The sequence below is a fragment of the Apus apus genome, chromosome W, assembly GCF_020740795.1.
Source record: "Apus apus isolate bApuApu2 chromosome W, bApuApu2.pri.cur, whole genome shotgun sequence".
Lineage (NCBI taxonomy): Eukaryota > Metazoa > Chordata > Aves > Apodiformes > Apodidae > Apus > Apus apus.
In genome coordinates, this window is record NC_067311.1 from 8559449 (window position 1) to 8571882 (window position 12434).

Here is a 12434-nt window from a genome sequence, read left to right on the forward strand (position 1 = left end):
ACACTATTTGTATATGTTTATGACAAAAAATTATACAAGTGCTCAAAGTAATTTCACTTCTCAAAGAGAACAACTAAATTCTTCATGCAATGTTAATCTGTCCCTCATCCTAGTAGCTCTGGGTCTGAGGAAGAGAGAAGCTGGGGTTGCTTGAATAACTGTGCACTGAATACTTTTTTTTTTAGGGGAGTTCTGTACATGCTGTTTAACATCCTTCATCTCTAGCTGTTCCCTTTGCAAAGTCCTATTTAGCATTAGCCATGCTGGTTTGTAGATCTCTCTCTCTGAATACAAAATGAATGGCGCACACTTAATCTGAGCTGTTGGGTAATAGGATGTGAAATGTCATCTGCGGACTGCTCCTTGCGGAGGGGGGCAAGGCAGGCTGCCATCAGTTGGGGGTTGGTAAATAGGCAGAAGACAAGAATACTGTGAATGACTGACTCACATATGAATGAGTAAAAGCTGATACGGCTTTCTGAATTTGTGAAAATGACAGATTCATCAAACAGGCCACATCGGACGGTGTTCACTCGAGCCATAGAGGCGTGCGATCTGCACTGGCAGGACAACCACTTACAGCATATTATCAGCAGTGATCTATACACCAACTACTGTTACCATGACGACACTGAAAACTCACTCTTTGACTCTCATGGGTGGCCCCTCTGGTATGGTAAGTGGCTAAACTGGAAAGACATTTCCATGACTTGCTGTTTTGTTCAGTTTCTATGGCATTATTTTGGGGGAATGGTGGGGAGATGAATGAAAAGCCTGGCATAAAGAACAGAGGCTCCCTTGAAATGCTGGCTCAGAAGTAGTCCTTTAAGTCTCTCTGGCATAATTTTAAAAACAAAAGAAATAAAAAAGCCCTTTTGAGTAACCAAGCCAAAAAGACAATTGCAGACATGAAAACATTGCTATTTCTCAATTATTTTCTCCATTTTAGAACATGTTCCTACAGCCTGTGCGAGGGTGGACGCATTACGATCTCATGGATACCCACAGGAAGCACTGAGGCTAGCAATAGCTATTGTTAATACACTAAGAAGGCAGCAGCAGAAACAGCTGGAATTGTTCCAGGCTCAGAAGAAAGGTAAATGTGGGGAAGAGAGAAGGGCAAAGGACATGACAAGGTGACTGGAACTTTGCATGAGAAAACTGCTTTTGAAACTAAAGCAAAAGAGGTGACTTTAACTCTTTGGTCCAAATGATCATAGTGGTAATGTAACATTCTGGATTTTGGAGGGTTTTTTTAAGCTGGGTTGTGAGCTCTGCAGGGCAAGGGCTTTGTTCTGCTTTCTGCAATATATCTGACATGATGGGGCCTTTATCCCACTTGGGGTTTTTGATTACACAGTGTAAATATTAATCCTGTATAATTTATAGGCTTTTAAACAGAGCTTTGCATTTGGCACATCAGGTATTTAAAATATTTTTTTCCTCTGATGTGTAGTTTAGCAGAGCTATATATTTCTGAGGTGGGAGCCTAAAGTTGACATTGAGGGCAACAACAAGGCAAATTTTGCACTACAGGAATTCATTAAATTTGGCAGTTTGTTCCAAAAGTCTCTTACGATGCTTAAAACTTTAGTAGACTCACATCACTGGAAATGAGATTTTTGAAACACTGGCTTTATGAAATGTTCTGTGGTGTTCCTCTGAGCACTACCCCTAATTTTGAAGGAACTTTCTACCAAAAATAATCCTGCACTGAACTTTGTTGTAAGTTCAAAGAGGTAGTGGAAGAAGAAAGAGATGGCTTTGTGGTTAAAGAACGCACATGGAAAAACTGGAATTACATTCTCAGCTACTGCATCAACAGCTTTCATTCAAATTTTATTTTAGATCTTTTTTGCTACTCTTAACTCTCCTCCTGCATTGTAGGCAAAAATACCAGTGTGAAGTCACATGTGTACATGTTTCAAGTATGTGTGCAGGTGTTTTCCCAGAAATTATCATTTAGAAATTGAAGATAGACACCTGACTGTGTGCCTCCGTTTCCACTTCATGGTACTCGAGGAAGAAGTTTTGAGCACTATTGTGGATCCTATATTTGAACAAAACTTAAAAGCACTTTTTATTATTACTTAGGAGAATTTTTCAGTCTTTTTATGGTGTAATATATCTTTCCTTAACATGTGTTCCCTTAAAAGCTTTGCACATTTTCCAGCTTCTCAGACTGGGGAGGTAAGAAGGGAGGGGGCTATGTCAGTGTGTGTATGTGTGTACATCCCACTGACAGGTGTGAAGGGTCTGCTGCAAGTGTGCTGGTTGTAGTACTGCTCCTTTTCATTCCCAGTTGCTAATGCAATATCTAGACATTCAATACTTTTGTTAAGTTCATTTCCCTGTGAGCAAATTCTATAGCTGTCAACTAATATTATGCTACTATAAAAAAAGGCGTGTATGAAATGTGATTCATCCTACCCCAAACCAAAGAATTTTGTAATTTCTATGTTGTTACTCACCACTTTTGTTTTTTTTCTTCTTATGTTTGAAATTTAAAAAATATTATTTTAATGCTTGTCACCGTTTGACTCAGGTCCGACAACAATGCTCTCGATCCCCTCCCCCCCCCACCCAGGTAGGGAAGGAGAGAGAGAAAAAGAGAGAGACTTGGCTGGATTGAAAACTAAACTACACAGCTTTAATTAAAACACTAATGAATCATACAAGAAAATATATACAATTATATACAGATATATTCAGATATGGGCAAAAGCCTCTCGCCTCCCCCCACCCCCAGCAACTCCCACAGCACTCCCCTGAACTGGGAAGAGTCCCGAGGAATCCCGGAGCTGCTGCTGGAGAAAGCAGAGAATTATGAGGGTCAGGAGAGCTCGAGCCTAAGGGTCGACGGTGATGGATGAGCAGAGTCCTCCCCGGACGCCGGCCATGGACGGAAGAGAAGGCGAGAAGAAGAAGGAAGCTGTCTTCTATGATCTCTGACCTTCCTTTGAGCTTACGTAGATATATGGAATGGAATATCTTTGGCCAATTTTGCTGTCTGTCTAACTCAGCCTCCCACGGGGGGGTCAGAGATCTCCCCATAGTGTCTGAGCCGGCAGAGTGAAGGTGTAACCTTGAAACCTTAGTAGTTAGAAAAACATTCCACTGTCTTATCAGCCTAGCAGAACACACAGTTGCTAGTTAAAAGAAAGCTTACTGAAGGGAAAAAAAACAGTGAAAAGAAAAATTGGCTTAATCCTGGCTCAAACCAGGACATTCCACCCCTTATTCCATACCATATATTACATACAGGCTCTATACTTTACCAGCTGTCAAATTAAGGATTCTCTCCCAAAGTCAGATTACCTTGAAGTACATATTGTACTTCACCATCCTCCATCATCACACACCAGGTATGTCCAGGTCCCTGAGCAAAAGCAATACCCCTGACAGGTTTACCTTTGCCTGAAGCAGGATAGACCCAAACACTTTTAATACCACAGGGACTTTATCCCCATCTGCAGTATGCAAAAGGTCTGACTGGGCAGGACCAGCCCGATTGATGGATCCCCTGGTATTAACTAACCAGGTGGCCTTTGCCAAATTTTTATCCCAGTTTTTGAAAGTTCCACCACCCATTGCCTTTAGGGTAGCCTTCAACAGAGCATTGTACCTTTCAACTTTCCCTGAAGCCTGTGCATAGTATGGGATATGGTAGATCCATTCAATACCATGCTCTTTAGCCCAGTCAGTGACAAGACTGTTTTTGAAATGAGTGCCATTGTCTGACTCAATTCTCTCTGGAGTACCATGTCTCCACAAAATTTGCTTCTCAAGACCCAGAATAGTATTCCTGGCTGTGGCGTGAGGCACAGGATATGTCTCCAACCATCCTGTACTTGTTTCCACCATTGTAAGCACATAGCGCTTGCCCTGGCGGCTCTGAGGAAGTGTGATGTAGTCAATTTGCCAGGCCTCTCCAAATCTGTACTTTGACCACCTCCCCTCATACCACAAAGGTTTCAACCGTTTTGCCTGCTTAATTGCAGCACGTCTCACAGTCATGGATCACCTGTGCAATAGTGTCCATGGTTAAGTCCACCCCTCGGTCACGAGCCCATTTGTATGTTGCATCTCTGCCCTGATGACCTGAAGCATCATGGGCCCACCGAGCCAGAAAAAGCTCACCCTTGTGTTCCCAGTCTAAGTCTACTTGGAACACTTGGGCAGCCTCATCTGCTCATTGGTTGTGTCGATGTTCCTCAGTGGCTCGACTCAGAGGCACGTGTGCATCCACATGACGCACTTTTACCTCCAGTTTCTCTATCCGAGCTGCAATGTCTTTCCACAGGTCAGCAACCCAAATAGGTTTACCCTTTCGCTGCCAGTTATTCTGCTGCCACTGTTTTAGCCAACCCCACAAGGCATTTGCTGCCATCCACGAGTCAGTGTAGAGGTAAAGTCTCGGCCACCCCTCTCGCTCAGCAATGTCCAAAGCCAGCTGGATGGCTTTTACCTCTGCGAATTGACTCAATTCTCCTTCTCTCTTAGCTGCTTGTGCAACCAGTCGTGTAGGACTCCACACGGCAGCTTTCCACTTCCGGTGGTTCCCTACAAGACGACAGGAGCCATCGGTGAAAAGAGCAAATTGTTTCTCAGTCTCTGGTAGATGATCATATGGTGGAGCTTCTTGAGCTCATCTCACCACTTCTTGTGGTGGCATTCCAAAGTGGGTGCCTTCTGGCCAGTTTGTAATTGCTTCCACAATACCTGGACGATTAGGTTTCCCTATTCGGGCTCTTTGGGTGATTAAAGCAGTCCATTTACTCCAAGTCACATCGGTGGCATGATGGACAGGAGAAAGGTTATTCCGGAACATGAATCTCAGCACCGGTAGCCTGGGCGCCAGAAAGAGCTGTGCTTCAGTGCCAATCACTTCTGAAGCGGCTCTAACTCCTTCATATGCTGCAAGTATCTCCTTCTCAGTTGTTGTGTAGTTGGCCTCAGAACCTCTGTAGCTCCGGCTCCAGAATCCCAGGGGTCGACCTCGAGTTTCCCCTGGTGCATTCTGCCAGAGGCTCCAGTTGGGACCATTGTGTCCGGCTGCAGTGTAGAGCACATTCTTGATGTCTGGCCCTGTTCGAACCGGTCCAAGGGCCATTGCCTGCACAATCTCCTTTTTAATCTGCTCAAAAGCTTTCTGTTGGTCAGGACCCCATTTGAAATCATTCTTCTTTCTGGTCACCTCATAGAGAGGTTTCACAATTTCACTGTAACATGGAATATGCATTCTCCAGAAACCAACAGTCCCTAAAAAGGTTTGAGTGTCCTTTTAAGTTGATGGTGGGGCCATAGCTGTTACTTTGTTAATCACATCCATTGGGATCTGGCGACGACCATCTTGCCACTTGATTCCCAGGAACTGGATCTCTCGCGAAGGTCCCTTGACCTTGCTTCTTTTTACAGCAAAACCAGCATCCAGAAGAATTTGGATGATCTTTTTACCTTTCTCAAGGACTTCTTCTGGTGTGTCACCCCACACAATGATGTCATCAATGTACTGCAGGAGTTCTGGAGCTCCACCCTTCTCCAGTGCAGCATGGATCAGTCCATGGCAAATGGTTGAGCTGTGTTTCCACCCCTGGGGCAGTCGATTCCAGGTGTACTGGACTCCCCTCCAGGTGAAAGCAAACTGTGGCCTGCACTCTGGTGCTATGGGAATAGAGAAGAATGCATGAGCAATGTCAATAGTGGCATACCACCTAGCTGCTTTTGACTCCAACTCATACTGAAGCTCTAGCATGTCCGGTACAGCAGCACTAAGTGGTGGTGTCACCTCATTCAGGCCACGATAGTCCACTGTCAGCCTCCACTCGCCATCAGGCTTTCGCACTGGCCAGATAGGACTGTTGAAGGGTGAATGAGTCCTGCTAATCACACCTTGGCTTTCCAATTGCCGAATCAGCTTATGAATGGGGATCACAGAGTCTCTGTTGGTGCGATACTGTCGTCTATGCACCGTTGAAGTGGCAATTGGCACCTGTTGGTCTTCAACCTCCAGCAACCCTACTACAGAAGGGTCATCTGAAGGGCCAGACAAAGTACGCAGCTGTTCAGTGTCCTCAGTCTCTACAGCTGCTATACCAAAGGCCCACCGGTACCCTTTCGGGTCACAGAAGTATCCTTTCCTGAGATAGTCTATGCCAAGGATGCACGGAGCACCTGGGCCAGTCACTATAGGGTGCATTTGCCACTCCTTACCCGTGACGCTCACACCGGCCTCCACAACAGTCAGTTGTTGAGAACCTCCTGTCACTCCAGAGATAGTGACAGAGTCTGTCCCTTTATGATTCGATGGCATTAGAGTGCACTGTGCACCAGTGTCCACCAAAGCTTTATATCTTTGTGGTTCTAATGTGCCAGGCCACCGAATCCACACAGTCCAATAAACTCGGTTGTCCCTCTCCTCCTCCTGGCTGGAGGCAGGGCATCCCTAGGGTTGAGCACTAGAGCTCGATGAACCATCCTGGTTGTTGACTGGTGCAACCTTCTTCTTGGAAGAACCATCTCCTGGCTTTGTTCTATTTAGTAGCTCTTGCACACGTAACTGGAGAACATCAGTGGGTTTCTTGTCCCAGACTCTCATGTCCTCTTTAAAATAATTTTTCAAGAGAGACCACAGGTGGCGTCTCAGTGGGTCCCGTCCCTCTCGCTGCTGTCTCGTAGCAGGACGTCTCTTCTTAATGGCTGCAACACGTGACCAGTTGTCTCTAGGAAGAATCTGGAGTTTACTTCCCCATCCATTTGGCATCTTATTCTTTCTGTCAGTCATTTTTTCAATGGCTGAGGTGTGGAAGTAAAGGGAATCAGAGAGGATGTCTCCATACTGTCGTGCTTTAAAAGGTACTTCACGTACAGTTGGTCTTTCGTAACCTTCAAAACATCCCATGAAGGAGAATATATGGGCATGCGCTGCTGGTACAGCCTGAACAAACTTCCGGAACATTTGTGTGTCACACTCAACATCATCAGGATCTGTGATTCCATCTTTATTATAGATCACTTCTCGCACAGCAATCTCTCTCAAGTAGGTGATGGCTTTCTCAAGAGTGGGTGTTCTGCTTCGGCGCCATCCGATGTCACCCTTGTGGGGGTATCTCTCCCTCACAGCTGAAAGAAGTCGGTCCCACAGGGTACTAGTTCCTGTCTTACTACTAAGTGCTCTGTCAATACCAGCATCTCTGGCCAGGGATCCCAACTGCTTGGCTTCTCTCTCATCCACATTGTAGGTCTCAGCACCACTATCAAAGCATCGGAGCAGCCAAGGAAGGATTCCCTCACCATCAATGCGGGTGAAGTCCTTTCTCATGAGGCGCAGTTCTTTCATAGAGAAAGGCTGGGCGAGGTCACCGTCGTCATCTGATTGAGGAGGACCTGCTGTTCTTTTATCTCCTTGAGAGGTACCTGTTCCATCATCTGATTTAGAATCCTTCCCTGCTTCACTGTCAGCCTCTGTTTTTGTCTTTGCCTTGCTCCTAGTCACAGGGTCAACTAGCTTGATATGCGATGGATCAGGCTCTATCTCTGTAGGAGCAGTTGTTTTTGTAGCAGTAGGAGTGGTGGTATTGGCAGCAGTGGTGTTGGCAGCAGCAGTGGCAGCAGCATTGCCTGTGGGGGAATGGCAGTGAGCAGAACAGCATCTTGCCCTACGCATCCACATTATATTATAAACATTCAGGAAAAACATCCCCACTGCAACCATGCTATTCACATCAAGAGCTGGGAGATTCAGCTTGAAAGAATATGGAGAGGTAAAATTGAACCAGCTATTGCTGTTACCAACATGGACCGTTCCATTCACTTTAGGAGTTGTACCACTAGGACTTGCAGTGTAACTGTACACATACAGTGCCCCCATAGAGAACAGTATCATCATCCCTAGGATCACTAGGCTGGTAATGATACGGTTGATTATGGCTACAGTTCTGTCAATAAACCACAAAAGAATCACAAGAGCAGCTACAAAGAGCAGAATGCCCTTGGCTACATACCACATGTACAATTGCAGGTTTGGAAAAAGATCCAGTAGATTCATTGCAGTAAGTGTCTGTTCAGTTTTCAATCCGTCAGGACACTCAGCAGAATTATTGCTCATTGTTATCTGAGGGATTCCTCCCATCAGAGATGGAATTTTGGACACTCCCAATTGATGAAAATGTGTAATCTGGGCTTAAAATCGAGCCCCATGTTGGGCTCCACTTAATTGTTGTCACCGTTTGACTCAGGTCCGACAACAATGCTCTCGATCCCCTCCCCCTCCCACCCAGGTAGGGAAAGAGAGAGAGAAAAAGAGAGAGACTTGGCTGGATTGAAAACTAAACTAGACAGCTTTAATTAAAACACTAATGAATCATACAAGAAAATATATACAATTATATACAGATATATTCAGATATGGGCAAAAGCCTCTCACCTCCCCCCACCCCCAGCAACTCCCACAGCACTCCCCTGAACTGGGAAGAGTCCCGAGGAATCCCGGAGCTGCTGCTGGAGAAAGCAGAGAGTTATGAGGGTCAGGAGAGCTCGAGCCTAAGGGTCGACGGTGATGGATGAGCAGAGTCCTCCCTGGACGCCGGCCATGGATGGAAGAGAAGGCGAGAAGAAGAAGGAAGCTGTCTTCTATGATCTTTGACCTTCCCTTGAGCTTACGTAGATATATGGAATGGAATATCTTTGGCCAATTTTGCTGTCTGTCTAACTCAGCCTCCCACGGGGGGGTCAGAGATCTCCCCATAGTGTCTGAGCCGGCGGAGTGAAGGTGTAACCTTGAAACCTTAGTAGTTAGAAAAACATTCCACTGTCTTATCAGCCTAGCAGAACACACAGTTGCTAGTTAAAAGAAAGCTTACTGAAGGGAAAAAAATCAGTGAAAAGAAAAATTGGCTTAATCCTGGCTCAAACCAGGACAATGCTGCACAATATGCTGGTTTTCTCTATAAGCAGATTAATTCTGCAGCTACAGCCTAGCTTTAGGTTTCAGTTCAGCAACCACCACATGCTTCTATTTAGCTTTAATTCATGTAACTGATCTGATGTCCGTGGAACCACTTGCATGATTTAAAATTCAATGCCTGTATGAATGAAGGACTGAAGCCTTAGTTTGGCATGACACAAGTGAAGCTCATAAGTAGACACAATAGGTGAAATTAGTCAGTAAGTGAGTCAGTAAGAAGTCACTAATATTAATCCTTTTTGGTAATAGTACGTGCTTCTGCCTGTCATCTTGAGCATGTTATTAGTTAGACAATTATTTACTTGTTTGTTTTTCATATTACATATCAAATGATTCTTTATTAAAAAAACACCCTTCTGAATACTTAGTTCAAACAGTATGACTGTGTTTCACTTTGTAGCCCCACACATTTAAATAGGCAAGAAGCAAGCTTTTAAAGCTTTGTGATAATACATATGGTTACTCAGAAAGATGGCACTATGTGAACGAGACAGAGCATGGGCAGGTGCAAGTTAGTGTGTAATTGGCAGAGAAACAGAGCATCTGTAATGGCTTGTATGCACTTTTTAAATGGTCACCCATAATGCATCTGATATCTCATAGTTCAGTTGTGTATATGTGTCTAGGAGAAAAAAGTTGGAAGTTGGAGTCAGAGTCTTTTAACATATTCACAAAGGGCAGTGCATTAACCCTGAAAGATCCTATTTTCTCCTTCTAATGCAGAAACTACTGGAAATACTTTGAATTCTGTACTGAGAGCAATTTAAACAGTTTTACTTCTATAACTGTTTTCAGGGGCTAACATGTGCTCTTTTTCCCTCCTCCCTCCATCTTTTCTGTCACAGAACTTCTCCACAAAGGAGTAACCTCAATAATGAATCTTGAAGGTTGGGTGGGACACCCTTTGGATCCAATTGGCACCCTCTTCAGTAGCCTGATGGAAGCCTGCAGGGTGGATGATGACAGCTTCCATGGATTCTCAGACTTCACAGGTAAGGCCATGCAAAAGGACCAATCTTCTCTAAGTCCTCAGTAACATTTTTCTATCTTGCCTTACTAAATTATCTTCGAAGCCAGTGTCTTTATAGTATAAGAACTCATATTTGCATTCCCTAAGAAAACATGAGGGAAAGAAAATGTTTAAAGTAAAACTTTCTTATTAGTTAAATGAAAGCACTTCAAAAATTATCAGTTTCTCATTCTTGATGGCAATTTCATGCTTGAAATAAAATGGAATAAGACTTTATAGCAGCTAACCTCTCCACATACATTGCTCTGTCCTCTTTCTTAGAAGTTACAGGAAATCACAGAATTTTTGAAGTTGGAAGACTCCTCTGGAGATCATCTGGTCCACCTGCTCTGATCAGAGCAGGGTGACTTAGAGCAGGTTGCCTAAGACTGCGTCCAGTTGGGTTTTGAATAATCCCAAGAATGAACACTGTACAACCACTCTGGGTGACCTCTTACAGTGTTTGACCATCCTCATAGTAAAAAATGTTTTCATATGCTCAGATAGAATTTTCTGTATTTGAGTTTGTGCCCATTGCCTCTTGTCCTGTCACAGGATACCACTGAGAAGAGTATGGCTCTGTCTTCTTCACATTCTTGTCACCGGTTGACTCAGGTCCGACAACAATGCTCTTGATCCCCTCCCCCTCCCACCCAAGTAGGGAAGGAGAGAGAGAAAAAGAGAGAGACTTGGTTTCAAGAGGTTTCAAAATTCCACTGTAACCTGGAATATGCATTCTCCAGAAACCAACAGTCCCTAAAAAGGTTTGAGTGTCCTTTTTAGTAGATGGTGGGGCCATAGCTGTTATTTTGTTAATCACATCCATTGGGATCTGGCGATGTCCATCGTGCCACTTGATTCCCAGGAATTGGATCTCTCGTGAAGGTCCCTTGACCTTGCTTCTTTTTACAGCAAAACCAGCATCCAGAAGAATTTGGATGATCTTTTTAACTTTCTCAAAAAATTCTTCTGGCGTGTCACCCCACACAATGATGTCATCGATGTACTGCAGGTGTTCTGGAGCTCCACCCTTCTCCAGTGCAGCATGGATCAGTCCATGGCAAATGGTTGAGCTGTGTTTCCACCCCTGGGGCAGTTGATTCCAGATGTACTGGACTCCCCTCCAGGTGAAAGCAAACTGTGGCCTGCACTCTGGTGCTAGAGGAATGGAGAAAAAGGCATGAGCAATGTCAATAGTGCCATACCATCTGGCTGCTTTTGACTCCAGCTCATACTGAAGTTCCAGCATGTCCAGCACAGCAGCACTGAGTGGTGGTGTAACCTCATTCAGGCCACGATAGTCCACTGTCAGCCTCCACTCGCCATCAGGCTTTCGCACTGGCCAGATAGGACTGTTGAAGGGTGAGTGTGTCCTGCTGATCACTCCTTGACTTTCCAATTGCTGGATCAGCTTATGGATGGGGATCACAGAGTCTCTGTTGGTGCGATACTGTCGTCTATGTGCCGTTGAAGTGGCAATTGGCACCTGTTGGTCTTCAGTCTTCAGCACCCCCACTAGAGAATGGTCATCTGAAAGGCCAGGCAAAGTATGCAGCTGTTCAGTGTCCTCAGTCTCTACAGCTGCTATACCAAAGGCCCACAGTACCCTTCAAGGTCTCAGAAATATCCTTTTTTGAGACAGTCTATGCCAAGGATGCACGGAGCATCTGGGCCAGTCACAACATGGTACATTTGCCACTCCTTACCAGTGAGGCTCACATCGGCCTCCACAACAGTCAGTTGTTGAGATCCTCCTGTCACTCCAGAAATAGTGACAGAGTCTGTCCCTTTATGATTCAATGGCATTAGGGTGCTCTGTGCACCAGTGTCCACCAGGCCTTTATACCTTTGTTGTTCTAATGTGCCAGGCCACCGAATCCATACAGTCCAGTAAACTCTGTTGTCCCTCTTCTCCCCCTGGCTGTAGGCAGGGCACCTCTAATGTTGAGCATTAGAGTTCGATGCACCATCCTGGGTGATGACTGGTGCTGCCTTCTTCTTAGAAGAACCATCTCTTGCCTTTGTTCTGTTTAGTAGCACTTGCACACGTATCTGTAGAACATCAGTGGGTTTCTTGTCCCAGATTCTCATGTCCTCTTTACGATAATTTTGCAAGAGAGACCACAGGTGGCGTTGCAGTGGGTCCTGCCTCTCTCACTGCTGTCTCATAGCAGGACGTCTCTTCTTAATGGTTGCAACATGTGACTAGTTGTCTCTAGGGAGATTCTGGAGTTTACCTCCCCATCTGTTTGGCATCTTATTCTTTCTGTCAGTCATTTGTTCAATGGCTGAGGTGTGGAACTGATGGGAATCAGAGATTACGTCTCCATACTGCCATACTTTGAAAGCCACCTCATGCACAGTTGGTCCTGCGTCATCATCAAGCACCCCATGAAGGAGAATATATGGGCATGTGCTGCTAGTACAGCCTGAGCAGACCTCTGGAACATTGGTGTGTCG

At 45.0% G+C, this 12434-nt stretch overlaps 1 protein-coding gene across 2 annotated transcripts in view; it reads left to right on the forward strand.

The window, feature by feature from the left end:
• LOC127395158 (zinc finger SWIM domain-containing protein 6) overlaps positions 1–12434 on the forward strand; it is a 210948-nt gene that overhangs the window by 154638 nt on the left and 43876 nt on the right. For both annotated transcript variants that reach the window (XM_051641640.1, XM_051641641.1), the window contains exons 6-8: positions 500–676; positions 950–1096; positions 9811–9957. In XM_051641640.1, coding sequence (XP_051497600.1) covers positions 500–676; positions 950–1096; positions 9811–9957 — 471 coding nt within the window. The remainder of the gene's footprint in view (positions 1–499; positions 677–949; positions 1097–9810; positions 9958–12434) is intronic.